Genomic DNA, 20,437 nt, shown 5'->3' with positions numbered 1-20,437 from the left:
CAGTATCGGTTAAGCTCACAGAACACTAATAGGAAAGTAATTGCTAGTCGCTTTGAAGTGTCGTAAAAATCAGTCAAGATCTGTTTTCGTGAAGGGGGGAATACATGGACGATTAAACAGTCACACCTATCATATGGCCAGGCCGTTGTTTCGTACAAATCTCCCCATCTCTTGGTACGATGTTATCAGACTCAGGTATTTAAAACTTTGTGAAATGCACGTTTACTCTGGATATTCAATATTTGACCCCGACTTTGTTACGAGGACACGGTTTTTTTTGTGCAAACACTTTGACTTAGGAGATAATAGATCAAAGGAACGAAAGACAAAATTTAATACCTTGTCGTGTTTTCCGAGTCATGTCAATTTGATACTAAGACGCCGGGAAATTTAAACGATTGAATATTGGGTTTTAGTATTCTATTCTTTATAAATTGCTATAAATAATGCCTTATCAAATGTTAAAAATAAGGTTCATGTGGATATAGGAAAATGTATATATGGTACACATATTTTCCTATATTGTTGTATTGCAAAATTGAAACCATAAAACAAAACATAAGGCTTATGTATTTATTGGGAATTATAACTACTGATTTAATTATTACTTTAATGATTTTTGGGTTTATACTGTAGGCTAATGTATGTATAATTCTTTTCTGCTAATCTTAGAGATAAACTAATCCCTTGACCTCCAAAACAACACGCCCGTGAATGTGTTCGAAATAAAATCTCGAGTTTTACTATTCGATGAGTTACAGTAATGACCAAATATTTGTCCTCTGTTTCATTTATTTGGATTGATTTTGCAATCTACATGCATGATAACGTATCATTAAAAGACATCTGTCCAATGAAGCCTGATTTATGGTTTCTGTGTTCCTTTTCTAATGAATTTTTCCACACAATTTACCACCTTATCTGACAAGCGCTACTTTTATGTCAGGGTGGACGATTTCTAGCTTCGGCAGAACCAATCACTGAAACTAATGGACCATCGCTGAAGAAAAAAAATCAACGGTTTTTCGTAATTTGCGCATTTGCTTTGCTCTGTCTACTTTTATTTCACTTTATTTGATGATAATTGTTGGGTTTTTTTCCTTTTTAATACACTGTATAATTTTTAAATAAATGCTTGAATGGGCATTTTTTTTTGGGGGGGGGGGTATAATTTTAAACTGACTGCAATGGAAATACAATTATATTCTACATACCTCACATTTAACACTTTTAGTTGCTACACCATTTTTCACAATTTTCATTTATAACTTACACAACCGAGATGCGTTGAATCATCACTAATTGCACATAGTGTCGTTTATGAATAGTTTTGTGAAAGTGTTTCAATAGTGTGCAATAGAAAGCCCACCAATTACATTAAAAATTAAAAAAAAAATTCATTGAAAATTGGCCCATATGAATCACCAATACCCCGAACAAATTGTATCATTAGACGATAAAAAACATGGCAAAATTTATATTTAATTGTATCGAATCCAATTATGAATTAATATATTATCGGTGAGATGAAAGGCCATGGAAAGGTAATATCTAATTAGACTGGTAGTAATTCTGTATCGATCCTATCGGTCCTTGCATTGATGCGCTGTTGAATCCTCTCTTCGCGTACCCTTTGGCAGTTTAGTGTCTGTGTCATGTCATACAATCCTGCAACGTTGCAACCCATTCTAACCGATCTCACAAAAACAGTAACTAAATTAACAAGCATATAAAGGCTCTCTGGTGATGTTAATACGCAGTTTTTTAGAGCTTAATATGGCATTATATCATATTTAGTAAAATAAACCGCGCTTTTTATCTGACAATGGTGACCGTTTCTCCGCCGGAATGCTTGAGTCCGGAAAACAATATGAATGTTGAAACCTTTTGAACCCGTTGAGGTATCATATTAATAAAGTATATGTATGATTGATTTGCTGGGGCCCCTATTGATTCGATCTATACGGAAATCCCACTGATCAGAATTCAATCATCAAGACCATAAAGGTAAGAAGAGAAGCAGACGATCACCGGCTTTGGCGCGCTTTGAAATCCGTGGTATGTTATTGTTTTAGATTGAAATCTTCGGATGGAACCACGAGTGGGTTCAGTTTTATTTCCATTCGTTTCATAGAGTATCGGCAGCATACTTTCAATCTCATTATCGGTTCGTCGCAGAGTATGCAACCTGTGGACACTGCTGGTGGAACCGATGTTTTTATCAAGTTTCTGTCATTGTACAAACTTTGTGGTGGATTCTGTTCATTAATTTAATTGGTCAGCCCATTCAAGAATCATCGTTTGATGAGGTGAGTCAATATAAGCTGGACATTCATTGTCGTGAAATCGTCCAATATGAAAACCCCGGCAGCAATATACTGTGTATAGTTAATAGTTTCAGTTTTTTGCATTACCTGACACTTTCCTGTTTATTTTAAAACATTAAAATATTCTAGTTACATTGAGTATATATTCTTTAAATGATTTCAAAATATATATCAATTAAACAATACAAAATTCCATTTCAATATTTAACATTTTCTTGAGAGTATAGTTAACGAAAGTTCCCCTAATGTTTTTTTAAATAAATTGTTTTTGCCTTTATTTAGAAATTGTGCATTTGATGGAATTACGGGCAATTCATTTATTGGAACCTAATTATTCCTAGAAAAGAAATTATGGCTGACATAGAAACTAATTGGTTGCTATCTTTTGAATTGATCTTTTTGGTTGCTGTACATATATCTAACGAGGATGTGTCGACATCAATTGTCAGCTTCTTCATTGATTTATCGCCAGTTTATCGCAATAACTGGAGAATTGCAGCAGGTCCATAATTTGCACTCTATTGCTTCTCTCTCTCTCTCTCTCTCTCTCTCTCTCTCTCTCTCTCTCTCTCTCTCTCTCTCTCTCTCTCTCTGTGAGAGAGGGAGAGAGAGACAGTCAGACTGAGAGAGAGAGAGAGAGAGAGAGAGAGAGAGAGAGAGAGAGAGAGACACACACACACACACACACACACACACACACACACACACACAAATTGAATTCCGCTGCTACAGAGAGACAGACATCTAAAAATTAATTCCGTCCCATGCTCAACAAATAAAAAGTTCCATGAAAGGAAGAGCCAGGTATGAGTATCAATACACTGCCAGGTATCTCGTTGCATAATACGGGCCTGGTAACTGTCGCCGAATAAATAGATCCAAGTTTGGACACCCAGAAATAATTAAGTGTCATCCGAAACAGATGTCTATCTGTTTTAAGGAGAAATCGATTTGTGCCGCTCTTACTGCCTTTTGTAGTCATTTCTTTGATGAATACGATGTCGCAAGCAAAGATGCAAATTTATGACATACCCGACTTGCATTGTCGTGACTTTGACGCTGATTAAATCATCGTCGAACAGAAATAGGGATCCATGTTTGTGCATATCTCTCCGGAATCGGTGCGTCCAAATATGACTCTGTGTAACAGAATATGTTCTTGGCAGTAAATCGTCATAAGAACTAAAATAAATACCTATCAAAGGCCATTTTCTCATTTTGATGTGGGTTATATTTTTTCGATCATGCCTGCGCTGAGCAAAGTCATCAAATAACTCAGGTTTCCAATTCGAACACCTACACGACCACCCAAACAGTACCTTCACTAATCTACAAATGCCTTTAAACAAACTGATGATAATATAAACACTAAGTCTTGATTATGTGATCCTTTCCTCAAATAGATGCGTTTAATTTCTTATGATAATCTTAGTCGTTGAAAGATAATTTTACTTGCGTTGTCTGTATGACGTATTGGATTATTCAAAATTGTAATTTAATTGCTAACATGTATCCATTATTAAAATATCTATAAATATTGCAAAATCCTCATATAGCAACTGAGATATCCCCCGGTTACACTAATTTGATATAATTTCAATAACCTCAAAATCACTTAAGCTTAAAACACAACTTGCATCTTGACTTGGTTGATATGGCAATGTCTGAATGATAAGCCTGCCTTCAGTACAGGGGCATTGACAAGGATTTGGGAGGATATACCCGTGCAACAAGTGGGATTAGGTTTGATTAGCTGGGCAAATAGACTGGACTATCACTCAGGATGAGATGTTTCTCTTGTTCTATTGAAAAAACCCGATAACACCGCAGAAACACAAACATCTTCGGGATACTCCTCGTTCGGGATCGGACACCTCGCACGTCCCGAGCTATGTTGAATGTCGAGCTGCCCGGGTGATGTCATTTATCATTCGACTGTCGTCTGCTCGTCGACAGGATTTCTTTCTTTCCGAAATTAATATTTCATTTGCCCCTGTAGCCTACAATCGGGTATCTGGCGACGGGTAATTCAATCAGTTGATGGCCGGTGAATATTTCATAACTACAAAGTATGCAATTTTGTGTTGCTTTGTTTCTATTGGTGTGTCGTTAATTATGACACCAGAACCCAATATTTCTTGACGGCATGACTACACCAAGATTTGGTACCCCCGCGCTTTTCCTCCCGCCTCCAAAAATTTCAGTTCAACACATTGTTTCAATATTCTGTTTGCCAATTGTTCACAAAATTTCCGGCGTTGATCCCAAATATAAAGAAATAGATGGCACACAATTAAAATTTTGATCGTTTTTTGTACGCCATGCAGATAGTCTTTCAATAGGTTGAGAATATTAATCGCAAACAGTCTTTATTCGAGTAGAAATCGCAAATAGACGCGGGATTCCGTTTTCTTTGTCTGACTTGCCAGTGTCTTCTTAAAAAGGTTGACATGCCTTTGGCTTTTGAAACTCAATCAATTGTGTAAATGGCGTGCATTGAAACTTCAACACTTTACTTTTAAAATGCAGGGGAAAAAATGAAAACTTTTATTAAGTTAAAGATAATTAAAACTATTCATTTCGATTCCAACGACCTTAAATTTGATTAATGGCCTCATTCATAAATCAGTGAATATGTTACTATGGTTATGGTTCTTTTTAGAAAGATTGTCTAAATAAAGAAACAAAAACTATTTAAGGTTTCAAAAGGAGAGAAAAAGATAAACTGGCGTTTCCACAGTTTGTCGGATAAAGAGTAAGTCGCTGACGCCTTGGAAGAATGAAATTGTGATAGACCAAGAGGTGTACCCCGGTGAGTCGATAAATCGATATAGAAGGTTTCCTGGTCGCGTTCTCAGGTAAAACGGGGGCCTCCTTATACGAGTGAACGTCATCTGAACGAGGCCGAGATAAATTTAAAACCGGAATTCATAAAATTCTGTCAAATCTACAAACCCCACCACAGGTACCTACCATAAGGGGTGGATAAGGATGTGACGCAAATTAGGATTAGCCAAAAATTGCACTTGCTACCAACAACAATTTTTTCAACCGAATTATCAATGTATTTGAGGGTTGGCGGATTTTAAAGTGGCCCTTTCTTCCGTAAAGTGCATTGGTGTTTCATTCATTGAGGAAAGTGAAATAATAATATCAGAGGCCACCAAGAATACATCTGCCGTTTTTAGAATTGTGTAAGTTCACAGTGATTGGAGGCAAAGCGAGCGACGGTTCAGCGAGCGCGATAACGCTTAAACAGAAAGTAGTACGCATTATTTTCTTTCACCTGTCCTTAACAGCATGTCATACACTTGAGAGTGTGCTTTGTTGCATTTTTATTTGTTTGTTGTTACATTGCAGTTCAAAAATGGAATCTAATAATACTGGCAGAGAATGTTTATGGATTAGAATGATCAAACGCCAAAGAAACCATGAATGCTGGGAGAAGTAAGAAATGAAACCACAGTCACCTTCATCTTTTGTTTTCATTGTTGTCTGGATATTTATTTCCACACTTGAGTTGACAAAATTCACAGGTAGGTAAAGAATTTGATATTTTTTCACGTATCTGTGTTTAATATTTTGCGGTAACACACTCGAGAGAAATTTTAGAGCCGTCTTTGCAGATAATATCATTTAAAACTATTTTCAAGACTACATGGATTTCACGCATTTGTGATAGGGTAAATTATTCTTGAGGAACTGCATTAACAGCAATTGAAAAAAAATGAAATTAATGCAAATATATTAGAATATATAGTGAAGTATAATTATAACATCAAAGTGTCTTTGTAAAGTTAATTTTCTCATAAGGTTATCATATTTGTATGGTCGTTAAAAATCCATTTTCGCTTTGAATAATTACATGCACGGCATAGCTCTTCATATGTACATTCATTCATCAAAACCTAATTATAATCACGTTCGAAGATTTCAAGTGCGTTTTACTCAAATACACGTCTTCTGTTCATTCCATTGTACAGAGTCAAAGAAAACCGTTGTTGGAACACAAGAACAAAATTCAAATATTTCTTTAAAAGATTCTGTTGAACCTTATAGAATTAACAATAGGCAGTTGTTCTAAGAGCACAGAAACCCGTGCACACGGGGGCACTGGTGCACACTACCACTTATATGCACTCTATAATTAGTCAGGCTTTCTAAATAGCGTCGACATTTGTCATGTGTTGGAGTTGGAGACACTCGTCCCTATAGTGACTGCAGTGGCTTTTACTTGTGGTATTTTTTTTTTTAAATTTTCAAAACTGAAAGCGACACACGAGACAGATGATTACCAGATCTTAAACAGACTTGCGGTGGTATTCGATATGTATCATTTTAGCAGGTAATTGGCGTGCTTTGATGCCAAGTCTGTAATTGTAATTTGCTGTAATCGCCGCCCGCCGCTGCAACTTTGATTTTTATTTCGATGTTGATCATTTTAAGTTTCTGTAAATAAAAGATGCTCGAAAACTTCAAAAACTGTTTGCTTAGTTTTAATTACGTTGTATACATTGATTTAACTAGAGTTGAAGAAGGTTTTGATTGCATCCGGAAACCTAGTTTATATCCAATCGATTTTTAGATAATGCAGTGGTAATGGTCTTTTCATCATCTGCTGAAACCACTGAAACACAATACAGAGTGGTCCTGCTACGGGAAATTACCTATACACCGGATCATTCAAGTTACGCCACTCTATCGAATTTTCATAAATCATCGTCGACATCTCGTGTATTTTAATCCTGCATCGATATGCAGCTTTTTAAGCCATATTTCCCCCTGTCTTGCTGTGCCGAGCTAAAGGTCGGGGAGATTTTCAGAGGTGGTTGAAAAGATAACAAGTAAACTTATAGCAAGAAATTAGGTCTAAATCCGTCAACTAGCAGAAAAGTTCGTGTTTGTTTGCCCACAAATTCTGCAAACCTGCAGCGATAAAGCTCATTTATATAAGGGATCTAAGTTAGTCCAAGGACCGAAGAGCCCGCATACATAGACTTGATCGTGGAGACAAAGAATGCGCAAGCTAATCTGAGGGTTCGGAGTTAACCCATAGTATCCCGTGACCATGTCTTTATGGCATTAATTAGCCATAAGACAGGGAAACCGACATGGACCCTGTGGAAGATCGTTAATTTTTCTTTTTAATTCCCCACCAGTAGGATTATTGTTACTTTTGCTCTGGTCAGAAGAATTAAAAGGAGTATCAAACTAATAAGGCTGCAATCACGTTTCCTCCGCAAAAGGTCGTGAACGAACTTAATGGCTTTTCTCGTCTTTCATTCATTAATGTTATAAAGTTTGGCCACCTTAATTTACGTATTTTGAAAAGCAAAAACAAAACATTTAGCGGCAATAAAATATGGCAAGTGGTTTTTTGGGATGTTTCTGATTTTAATAAAACAAGTACATGTAAAGATAATTGCCTCTAGCAACATTAATTTGAAGTTTTGTAACAATATCTTTAGAAATTTTCAATTACATTTCACTTATTTGTTTACCGGTGTACCCACACCTGTCAACCACGACTGCCATTTTTATTTTCGGTTGCACTTTAAAATTCGGTGCTAGATAAACGCCAGGATTTCGGGTGTAATTATAACACAAGTAATGTGACATGCCAAGCTAACACGGGGGCTAATTCACAGTCATCAGGGAGAGAAGACATACCAACAACACAAAGGACGTCGTGGAATTCACAATATTTTATTTCAACTCCTATTATAAACCCAAATGTCACTTTAAGAAGTAGATAAAAAAGAGTGCGACGCCTTTTTCTATATAAGCCAACACAACGCAAATCTTTTTAAAAGCAAATAGGTGTTAGATTATGCGATAATGATCTCTTAGACATTGAGAGGTATTGAATTAAACTCTTTGGTGGGATCAAAAGGACAGAACTTCTTGACCAGGGGTGTTATGGTCATTATTCAAATGGTCATCATTAAAAACTTGTTCCTCTTGGTTCTTGCTTGGTTTGATAACGCTGATCTCAGTACTGTATTGGCAATAGGATTTGTGTCTCTGTCTCTGTATAGTGCCCGTAACGTTTTGTATTCTAAGTTTGATTGACCGATGGTGATATTGGCTGACACGTTAGAGAGTATTCGGATCAGGACGAATTCCCCTTGTAATTTCTCTCTTGCAAATTAAAGACACGATCCCAAATCCCACATCCTGCCATCTTGCACTGTTTAGTTTGCCGTGAAATAGAATATTTAAAAGGATTTATTACTGGGAAAATGGAAACGTTTGATCATTAATGAACTATTCCATTACTATGCTTTTAATATATAATTTCCTGTGTTCTGTGTGGTCTTTAGAGTCCATTTTTGTTCTTATCACTTTTAGTTCAAAGTTATGCGCCTGAATAGTTTTAATACATTTCTTTAAAATTTAGATTTTATCTACAAATCTCAAATACATTCTTATAGACTTTTAAGTACTAACTGTTTATCAATTTGCGTCTTTTCCAGTTATTATTCAGTTTCAATACATACTGACGTAAATGATTTTTCAGTGTAAAGGCAAAATTGTTTGAATATTACCCAGGTTTAGTTCGAGTATAGAGAAAGAAAGTGGACAGGATTAATGGACAAAAACGAAGAGCTTGGAACATAAATCTCCACCCTAAAGTAATGCGTTACGTAATGAGAAATATGGTTAAATGGAAACCGAAATTTCGGAAAGATTCCTCGGGGTTGTTTAACAGAACATCAGTGAATCCCCAAGACCAGACTAAGTGAGATAAAAAGCCGTTCTTTGTTCACTTAAATACGCTCAGAGTAGACAATCAGTAACTGGACTCCTACCAAATCTCGTTATGGTTTTGAGTTTCCGCCGGGTGCGTAGACTAGTCATTGGGTAATGATGGGTTTTAGTTTACACTAGAACGTTTCCTTATACTAGCTTAAACTACCATTTTGCAAGCAAGCCATTAATTCAATAATTATCTAGTCAGGAAGAAGATTTATTCATGGCCCAAAATCAGAAAAGTATACAAACAAATTGAAATTATATTTAAGATATCATATCAAATTTATCATCAATAGGTAATATATATGAATTTCCACCACGAGTATTATCTTGGCAAGGGAATATTTGAATGTATATACAAAGAGACCCATTTAGAGCATACATTCTAGAGATGCCAGAAATAAAATGAACATCAAAAGGCAATTGTGTGGCTACCAGCTGCTTGAAAGTGGTATTGAGCATAATGTTATGTTACTCGGCTTCATTATTAAACTTATCGATTAGAAATCTTCAGTATGCTCTCATTAACATGGATTCTTGTTTCCTTGGAACAAATTCTTAAGAAGGTCGTCATGAACTGATTTCGCGTCTGTTCTAGTAGTATTAAACTCAAATTTATATTGCCGCCAAAGAGACTCCTTCAACATGTATATTTATAATTTATATAAATTCGGTTGCAAATCGAATGCGGTTGAATATATTACACGACTTTCTACTTTTAAATCGCAAAATAACTAGTAATGTTTTGAATTGGTTAATGGAGTTTGTAAAAACTGTAAAATTTTAGTGTAACCGTATTTCCACATTCAACTGCATTTTCTTTTTCTTTTTTATATATATAATAATGGTTGTTCGCGGGGGGTGTTAATTTTAAGGATGACGTTTACTCAGAATGAAAAAAAATTCCACTGATGATAATGAAAAACCATCTATCGTGTGTTATAGACCTTTGCTTGTATTGTTTTTTTTCACTTTCAGAAAAGTAGGTCAATGACCTACTTTTTGAGTTAATGGCCATTGAATATTTATTGAAAATTCAAGAAAAATCCCATAAAATTTTACACTACGATTGAGATTTTCTTAATTATAAAAATATCACAAATAATTAAACACTTCAAAAAATAAGATACAGTTTACGAATGGTAGTAGCACTAAATAAGTACACAACATAAAGATTTCAGCATCATTTTTTAAAAATAATTCAGTCCGAATTTCCTCTATCAGTTTTCAAATCCCTACCCATTTTTGATTCAATTTTACAAAAAATTGAATGATGATAATACAAAAACATTTATGATATTGAACTACTTATATTTACCTTATTCTGTTGGCATAAAATTTATATGAGGTCAATGATCAAAATTTTGAGATATGGTGTCTTTTATCGTTTTCAAGCATTTTTTAATATTTTCGCAATTCGTGCCATACAATTATTTTAATGAATAAGTGAGGTAAAACCAGCAGAAAATATGAAAAATTATATAGACTAAAATATAAAAGCTTAACTTTCAATATTAGAGTACTGCCAAAAATGTTTTAGCAGAAAACAAAATCTGCAAAATTTAGTCCGAATTTCCTCTGTTTGGCTAAAAGTCTATTTTTGTTGGACCCTAATTCCGTAATAAAGTAAAAATATCAAATGTTTTGTGAATAATTATTCATTTTATTAATACTTTTTTTGTTTTGAACAAATTTCACTCATTACATTAAACTTTTTAACAATCGGAATTTGAGAACTCAAACCCTGAGTAAATAACACCCTTAAGGAAGCATATGGGCAATATGCCGTCTTATTTTGACTGTTGTATTCAAAATCGTGAAATTAAATAATTATTTTGAATAAGATCAAAAACTTAGTATTATCCTTTAAAATAGATGTCAGTGCAATCAAATCGGGTAGTACATCACTGCCACATTGGTGCATTATCACGTGACAACTATAAATAGCTTACGTATATTCCTTAACATAAAATGAGATAGAACAACACTACCCCGCGGTTTCCAAAATAAAATAAACATACCAAGAGAAGGCAAAACATCTCAGTTTAATCAAGACCGCTGCTAGATTCCTATGTTTTTCCTTATTAAAAAGCTATTCATCCGGTTCTCGTAAAACCTTCCCAACGTTTATAAAGTTTGCACGGAAAACGGCAAATTGAATTAAAACAACACACAGCATGGGATTCTAGCAGCACTTTTCAATTTAAGCATTGATCAAACTAACGATACGTATAAAATTTCAAGTTCAATATACGCGGGGTAGTGTTGTTCTAGTGGGATTTTTATATCGTAAACAACGACAGAGGAAAGCCTGGCCGAGAAATAAAAGCAAATTTACATACCTTTTAGCGAATGGTTGATAAAACTAACATCTCCCCCAGTATTACTATGTTCAATTCTCAATAAATCACACCACAATACTTTATTAGAGTTCTCAGATTGGTTATATTTTGAATATGTTTAAAATGCTTTCCGATCAAATTCACACGACATTCAACTTTTAGTCATGACGTCATCAATGTGTAAATCTACGTAATACAAACTAATTTCTGGCAAAAATTGTCTTCAGTATATTTTATTTGTTTTTGTTCTACGTTTCGTAGCTTATATATTTGAATATGTACATAATAACTAAGATTTGTGATTTTACGGAATTACATGTAACTCAGATTCCATATGCTTCCTTAACACCCCTGCGTTTACCGTTGCTTTGATTTTTAAAAGGCAGAACTAGTTAAATACAAATGTAAACTATCTATATGCATACATGTATTTACCAGTTTAAGATATTTATAAATGATACGGTATTTTAAATATTTGTTAATCTATGAATTATCCTAACACGTGTTCCACGGTTTATTTTTAGATGGCAGCTTTGTTCTTCACGTGCCTGTGGTATATGTGGCATTCTCCGGTGACCTAATCCTCAACTACACCATTCCGTCAAATGTCTCACTTCCAAATGCCTTCCTTAGGATTTTGGCAACCATTGACAATCACAACCAAAGGGAGATCACCACATTAGGCCTACCGTTTGGTGAATCGTCTGGCAGCGTTAGTGTTCGATGTGGAATTCTCGAGATCGCAGCAGTTCATGTTGTACAACTTCATTCTTACGCCGGTGGACCTATTTTAACGAGTTCGTCTTTTCAAGTAGATTGGCCTTCATTCACATTGAAATTACCGCCAGACCACATTGCGCAGACGCAGGCTGTGACGCTGACATTCCTGTCGTCTGCAAAATGCAATCCTCTGTTAAAACGTTATTCATTTCATATTGAACTAGTCAAAGACCAAAATGACAGCATTAACATTGCTCAATCTACTGTGTATCATGTGACCACTATATCCGACATTGTCTCTCCTCGTCAAGATATCCGTTACCCTTGCAATATTTTTGATACCGCTGGAAATTACAAGGCAATACTCAGAAACAGTGTGAATGCATCTAGTATAGTTTCACAAAGTGACGTCATGACAGTCACTTGGAGTAATGCATACAGCGTAGAAATCTATTCATCTTCCATATTTCCTTGTATAGGGCATATAACATTAGTGTACTCATACCCGGAATGCATTGGCAAGAACGATAAAATTCGTTTGTACAAATTAACGAGAAAAAGTGGTTCGATTGCAGCACCCTACCAACGAAATTATATTCAAGAGAAGAATGTTGACCCCGATAGAAATAACATTTTCTTTGACTGCTCTCTATTCCAGAGTCAAGCCTCTGCTTACTTATTTGAGTATGTCAGCTTTTCGTCGACTGGCTTGATAAAGAAACAGAAAGAGCTGTACATATCAACACACCCTGACTCAGGTAAGGCTACATGGTGGGCGGTACCCCAGATGCAGACGAAAAGTTTGGGGAAGGTCAGATCTATGTTTAATTGTAGTTTCCAAGCTATTTTTTAACAATCCGTCTAGTCTCAGCTCGTGCCCTATGATGAAGTCTCGGCTACCTTTCGTGGTATATTGAACCTTCCCCTTCTCAAGAATGATTCATGACCATAGCGTTGTTTTCAAATAAGCTAGGCACAATATTTAATTTAGAAGTTCTTGTATTTTAAATTAAAGAAAATGTCGATTTTATGCAAAAGTAATTTAAATAAGAGCACCACTCACCTCAGACAATTGTTTGAAATAAGAAAGAGCACCCTGTATCTCAGAAAGATGGTAATTTAAAAATATGGAATGCCATCTATCCGTCTTTTTCAATATTAAATATATCAGCACGCTACAATCAAATAATAATTGTAATTTCTTGATAAGATCGAGAAATATCTCAAAAAATAAATAAGTTCGAAATTATTCAGCTTGATTTCAGTCAATGGACATCCTGTCAACCGAATTTTATTTATTGAGTTTCATTTAAAAATGAGTTTTTGACGATTGCACGTTTATGCCCTTTAAAACGTAAGCGTGCAAATTTAACCAAGTGGTTGTAGCCACTTGTAGGAATTTAATCTGGCAAAACTTGTGAAATATACCAAAGAAGGCAATATTTATGTAGGAGAAGGAATAAGTCAATAAGAGAGACTTTTCATGTTTTGAAATATTTCATTCAATAAGGATACGTGGCTTTAGGTTTGTTTACCGAAATCTCCATTAAAGTTCAAGCGGTGAATTGTAAGATACTTGGGAAGTGTCTACAGCTAGTCGAAATGATATTCATCGGCCCAAAATTAAACACAAAAAAAACGAATCTCATCAAAAGGCCCTGTGTTGTACTAATATCATGATTTTTTTTTTCAAATAAACGAAATCTGACATATTAAATGATATACCCGAACGAGGCGGATTCCTTCATCATGCAACTGGTTATTAATATAAGTTTGTTGCCATTCGGGTATTTTTACTTTAAAAAATTATTTAAGAAAAAATGATATACATGTAAAATAGTTCAAACAGTTTCAATTGATGTAAATATTATGTTTGCAGTAAATTATGTAGTGACCTTCATATATATAACCCCCTTCCCATGCATCTAAAAAGTCATTGAACAAATCTCGTACATGTGTGATGTCGGAGTTTTATACCGCATATTTGAGAGAATCGGTCGCTTGTGGCCATCAATCTTTTTCTGCAGTTTTCCATTAAAATTTTCAATTCTCTTAACCCAATCGTTAGTTTAATATATATTCCATTACCGTTATTGCTACTCGTACAAAACCATCTCCCTTTGGTAAAATAGGAGTAAAATTAATTTCATATTGATTTATTATCTAACGAACTTTATGGTGTAGCCCCTAATCCATTGCTCCCCTGCAATAGCAGTACATTTTATAAGATGTGGTAACACACGAAGTATTCAAAAAGCAAAATTGTTGCAGACCAAAGTACTGGTATATTACATACGTCACTCCAGATACCAAAATCTTGCAAGGTTTATTTCTATAAATATGACAAGACGGATTAATTTATTGCACAGAACAGTGATACATAAAAGCCCTCTGTTCTTGTTAAGTTGTCTACTTCAAATTTGGAGATGATAAATTAATTTGGACATAAGAGGTCTACCATTAAAAACTTACTTATTCAGCAGACGCCATATACAATCTCTGCATGGCGAATAGTGGATTGTATCAATATCGCGAACGAGTGGACACTATATGACATTATGTAAGGTTTTTATGGTCAAATTGAATAAGTATAAACAAGACTAGCGTAATAAATTGTCAAAATACCTCGTTATACTCAGTAGTTGGTCATAAACATTCCTTGCTAGTAAACAAACAAACCGTTGGACATAATCATATCGTTTATCCTTGGTCTAGGGAAGTGCTAAACCGTTATGGTAGAATTTGTGCTCTCCTTGATGCATTCCTAACGTTGCAAAAACACTCCATATTAATAAATCCCAATAGTTAGACCCTTGCTTATCTATTCAGAACCCACATTATGGCCTAGAGGTTAAAAATATATAGAAGATTATCGTGGTAAGTATTCTAATTGCAGGCTACTCTTGTGGCATTTATGAACAAACCGTCTACATGTATTTTAGAGAGCCCAATTTTTGTTGCAGAGTAGTCTATATACTAGTTCATGTAGGTATAATAGCAGTACAATGCAAACCTTAATATTAAACCGAAATTTTATTGACTGTATAAAGTGTATATCATAACTGCCCTTAGAAAGGAAACAAAACAGTTTAACTGGAGTGCAAGACTAATCCTTAATAAACAAAACAAGCTTAACATATTGATTGGAAGGTACACAGAAAATGCAATGTATCTGCCGAACCCAGGCTCGTGCAGGCTCAGCATTGTTCAAATTCATCCGCAAATTTCTACCTGAAATCAATGGCTCGCCAAGAGCAGCTTCAAGAGCCAGGTACACAGAATAATGATGATTGACTCTGAAAGTCAAATATCGACAGACAATCTTTGGTATCAGTTTACCGTAAACTGTGGCCGGAACTGTTAACAGTGTGTTGAATGTCGACTCTTATTGCCATTAAAGCAATAGAAATGACAAGCTATCAAAATGTTGATACATTGATTGAATTGATTACGGATGTTATGATGTAAAATAAACGCTGCCGGTTTTAACTATTGGAATGGTTGATTTACGGTTCCTGTTTTATGCGATTATTAATAAAATCCTTAAGACGCAAAGGATCTTAGTCCTAAAGCTTGCAAAGACAGACCGACATTTTTATTGACTAGATAAATTCAAACAGAAACGTTTATTAAATAATTAAGGCTGCAGTCTCAAATTCACAAGATTTAATTTGTTCTTTCCTTAACGATCTTTGAATTATGAATACATGCTGGGTGCTCAAGGCTTTATGTATTAACGATCCTTAAAATGTCAAAAGGCTGAGATTACTCTATAAATGATGGATTTTTGCACGATACGATCAATTGTACACGAAAAATGGTTTGACCCAATATTTTAAAACCAATATGTCCTTGTGTTTAACTATTTTGCAAGGATATTGAATAACATAAACTCTTGTCTGTTCTCTATTTCATCCTTGCAAATTTTATTCGACGTTGACATTGAGTAAGTTAATGCACATTTAGTTGTTAAATGTTGTCGGGCATGGAGATAATTTCAACTTAAGTTCTTTGTGCTCTGAATGTTGATGTTGTGTTTTATTATTCTTCAATGCACTTTTATTCACATTGTGATAAACATGCAATAAGAATGCATTATCACAAAATTAGAATCATTTTGCATGACTTTAACTTTGTAAATTTTCATAAAAAGCACGTTTAAGACCATTGAAATTTAAGTTAATTTGTTTGGTGAGTTTTTTCTGTAATAAGAACATTTAGCATAATATATGCACCACTCTCGTAAAAGTTTATGATCTTTAACGTTATGTCTCTCTTTACAAATTTTGTAAAAGACCTTTAAATACTCTCTCTCTCTCTCTCTCTCTCTCTCTCTCTCTCTCTCTCTCTCTCTCTCTCTCTCTCTCTCTCTCTCTCTCTCTCTCTCAGCCAGATTTGTAAAGCACTAACACTTTGCATGTTACGTTATGTCCAGATATACCAATAGACGGAGGATGGGGGCGTTGGTCGCCTTGGGGGTCGTGCAGCGTGACCTGTGGGACGGGGAAGGTCAGTCGCTCAAGGCTCTGCAACAACCCGACCCCTTTACATGGGGGACGATTCTGTGAAGGGGAGCCAATAGAATGGAAGCCCTGCTTTAACAGTTGTCCAGGTAGTGTTTATCATGCAATAACTATGGTTACAATACCCTACTCATATACCTACATAATTATGGTGATTATAATCTCATGAAAAAATAAACACTGTATGATTGAAATGAATTTACAATATAAAAGATATTATATCTCTTTCAGAACTGATTCCGAAAACGCCTCTTCATACCCTTTCCCTCAACAAATCATGCATCTGCGGTTGTGAGATCAAATCAAATCAAGGGGAGATAATCGCTACAGGGCGTTGTACGGGTCTCTCTCTGTGGCTTATATCTGCTACCAGCAATCACCAAATCACTCTGTCTTTCACGTACTTCAATTTGTTCAAGCAAAAACAGTGGGTGAAAATTCGCAACGGTGGAACGTCTAGTGCTGACCTTATAGCCAAAAGTGGCGGCGAACTAGATCTGAAGAAGGTTGTTTCAACCACTGGAACAATGCTGATAGAGTTTATGACGCTGGTTGAGTCGTCTGCCAATCTCTCTTACGTCAATTCATCGTCTGCTTCTTCCTCGGTTCTGACATACCCTTCAGAATTAATTCATGTTCATGGATTTATAGCATCTTACTACATACAAGGTACAAGAGTGTCTTAAATAATGGCTGCGTTTTTATATTAAACACTGAAGAACGAACCATGGTCGTGAATTTGAGAACATTTGTAATTCTCGGCGGATATTTGTGTTTCAAGCTTACCCAGTATTACATAATTTAAAAAGGTTACGCTTCAGTCTCAAACAGGCTATTGATTGAACAGTTTGAACAACTCCTAAATTAATCACATATGAATTTCTGGAGAGGCCCTTTGCTGATACCTGATAGCAAAAATATGTTCTCTTCTCGTCAATATCTATTTACCTTTTCTGGTCAAAGATACGTTCTGCAGAAAATTATTGCTTATGAATGTTTAATGCAAAACTCTATTATAATTGTCAACAAGGGCAACAATTTCATTTAACAATCTCTTTAAAAGCATATTACTTCAAATACATAATGTCATATTGTAAATGTAGAATTTACTAGGTGGGTGTAAATTTTGAATTTTCATCCATCCAGTTAATTCAAAATTTACAATTTGACAATGTACAACCTTTATTTTGTTGTGCATCCTAAATGTCTAACTCTTTGATTTTTGCTTTTGTTTGTTTTAGTGAAAAATGAATCAAGATTCGTTGCAGCTGTGACCGTTACGGAACCCCCGTCAAAGGCAGGAATCTGGCAGAGCACGGTGACTATAGTGGGAATATCCCTCTGTGCCGTTATCATCGTGGTGGTTGTGATCATTGCAATATATCATAAAGTGTTTCGCAAAAAGACGCACAAGTATTCTATGACTAAACAAGAGGAAACCCCTGAACATCTACCGAAAAGCACGAGCATGCATAGTACTCCAAGTCGCCATAGCGCTTTAAGTCAGGGGATAGAAATAGACATCGACATGGAGAAACCGCTCACGGGAAAGAGTGCTCGAAAGAAGTATAGGAAAGATAGTGAAACTCACATGTCACGTGGTTCGTCTATTTCTAGTAACAGAAGCGGTCGTAGTAAAAACAAAATAAAAATCAAGGCTGACGTGGAGCCAGGAGGGAGTCCGAAACCCCCCTCCAGGCACTATACACCTTTACCTAGTCCATTAGTTCATAATGATCTCATTCAGGAAGAAGACAGTAAAACTTCTTTATTTAATGCAAGTCCGTTATTAAATAGGAAAAATCGTTCACCAAAGATTCATCCCTCTCCAAGGTTTAAAAGACAATCCAATGGAGGATCTCCTGTTAAAAGTAAACACGAACTTCTCATACGTAAGAGAAAGGATCGGCAAGTTAAGGATAAAGGCGAGAAGAAGAAAGGTACTCCAGAGACTTTTGAAAATAGGGCCAAAGAGAAAGTGAAACCACTGGCGACCCCGGACTCAGCCGGATCCCTCACGCCTACACCCACCGTTCTAAATGCAATACCCTCCGTGGAAGGGCAAAAGGGTGTCGAAAAAGACTCAAAAGAAGAAGCGGCCGAGGGAATAGATTCAAAAGACGCCATTGAGCTGAAAGACATGTCAAAGGAGGACTTGGAGGCAAGAAAGCCCGGATCTGGAACCTCGGACGATTCTTGCACTCCCGAAAAAGGTGAAGTTTTCTTGCAACAAACGACTTCTTTTGTGCAATCGCCCAGCATAGAACTAATCAAACTTCGCAGGCCCACATCTCTGACTGAAAGTTATAAAAAATCTGTTTCGCTGCCGTCCATTGATAGAGTTATGAATAGTACGGAGAACATTGTGAACGTGGATCGACAGAAAGCTTTGCCAAAGCCAGACGGACAGAGCCCCAAAAGTCCGAGGCAGGAAAACTCCAAAACTTCTTCACCGAAAAGTGTTCAGGGCTCCAGTGTCAATAGTTCTAGGAGTAAACTCACTATGTCCCCTGCACGGAGTGCAACCTCCCCTTCTGAAAACTTAGAAATGGAATATGATGATTACATTGAATACGATGACACTTTCTCTTACTTTGATCCATTAGAAACGGAAAAGTTACAATGGAAAGGTTCGGAGAAAATTGGAAAACCGAATCCTTTATCTAAGGATGACCCTAAAACCAAAAGTGGTGATTTATGATTTTTTTAAAAAGTACTTATGGATTGTTGTGTTCTTTTGGCATTTCATGTGTTTTTAAAAATGAACATTACTGTAGCGTAAATGGATAATTTACATATAAGTGTATATTTGTGCTTATGAAAGGAATTGTTTGCTGCTTGTGTCATACATGAAAAATATTTATTTAGAAATAGTTTTAAGTTGTTAACATTCTGTAAATTTTTATCATGAGATTCATAAAAATTTATACAAAAAGCCTAATAAAGCGTTTTATTATTTGCTCATCTTAGCGGAAGGATGAGATTTCTTATTAAAATTATGTCCAGTTTCTGTCGCCATAATCCGCGGTGTTATCGTTTTACATCTTACATCCTCATCTTCTCACGAACCACCAAGTCAATTTCAATCCAACATAAAACAAGGCATCATAGCGGACTTTAAAATTTGTTTATATAAATGACCAGACGCAGAGACGTTCTTTCAATTGAGAGATACATGTAATTTAAAGAAATGTAAATTGATTGTAAGTTTTTATAAATGTTTTTTTCCTGAAGAACAAAACAACCGGTAATACTAGTATTAATACATGTGCATACATGCAAGTTAAATTTCTCGTGTATTTTAGATTCAATGCGTTAAAACTTTCTGGAAAAGGTCCTTATATGAGGATAAAGAACACCTGAAAAAATAAGTAGGAAATTTTTTTAATTATCTTCCTAAGAAATGTTCCATAACAGAAACTGGCTACAACGTAATTATGATAACTACATGTAGTTAATGTGTCAAGTTTAAAAGTTTTAAAAGGTAATGTGGATTGTACATAAATTTATTATATAAAATTAATTATAAAAAAAATCAGTTAAAGATAAAGGCTACATATTGCATTGGTTTTATCTTGAATTAAGAAATTTTGTGAAATTATACCATATTCATTTCTGTGGGTCAGAGAGTGGTCAAAATTGCGTTGGGGTCAATTTAACAAATACATTTGAAAATATATTATATATATATATAAAAAAATTGATGCTACAATTTGTGACATTAATAAATAAACAAACTATCATAAATAATATTCAAGTTTAATGATAA

At 35.2% G+C, this 20,437-nt stretch overlaps 1 protein-coding gene across 4 annotated transcripts; it reads left to right on the top strand.

Moving 5' to 3' along the window:
- Positions 1-2,038: 2,038 nt before the first annotated feature.
- Positions 2,039-20,039, top strand: LOC128155668 (uncharacterized). Of its 4 annotated transcripts, none has more exons than XM_052817488.1 (6): positions 2,039-2,309; positions 5,688-5,863; positions 11,950-12,903; positions 16,593-16,757; positions 16,900-17,337; positions 17,910-20,039. In XM_052817488.1, exons 2-6 carry the CDS (start codon positions 5,782-5,784, stop codon positions 19,367-19,369), a joined length of 3,099 nt encoding a protein of 1,032 aa, XP_052673448.1. In that variant the 5' UTR covers positions 2,039-2,309; positions 5,688-5,781; the 3' UTR covers positions 19,370-20,039. The 4 variants fall into 4 exon arrangements, with proteins under 4 accessions (XP_052673448.1, XP_052673445.1, XP_052673447.1 ...); XM_052817485.1 differs by having other exon boundaries at positions 2,040-2,309; positions 16,581-16,757; positions 17,910-20,037; XM_052817487.1 differs by lacking the exon at positions 2,039-2,309 and adding an exon at positions 5,080-5,521 and having other exon boundaries at positions 16,581-16,757; positions 17,910-20,037.
- The last annotated feature ends 398 nt before the right edge of the window (positions 20,040-20,437 follow it).

Source organism: Crassostrea angulata, chromosome 7 (genome assembly GCF_025612915.1).
Source record: "Crassostrea angulata isolate pt1a10 chromosome 7, ASM2561291v2, whole genome shotgun sequence".
Classification (NCBI taxonomy): Eukaryota; Metazoa; Mollusca; class Bivalvia; order Ostreida; family Ostreidae; genus Magallana; species Magallana angulata.
Note: the sequence above shows the minus strand (reverse complement) of the source record. Positions and strands in the feature narration are given on the sequence as shown.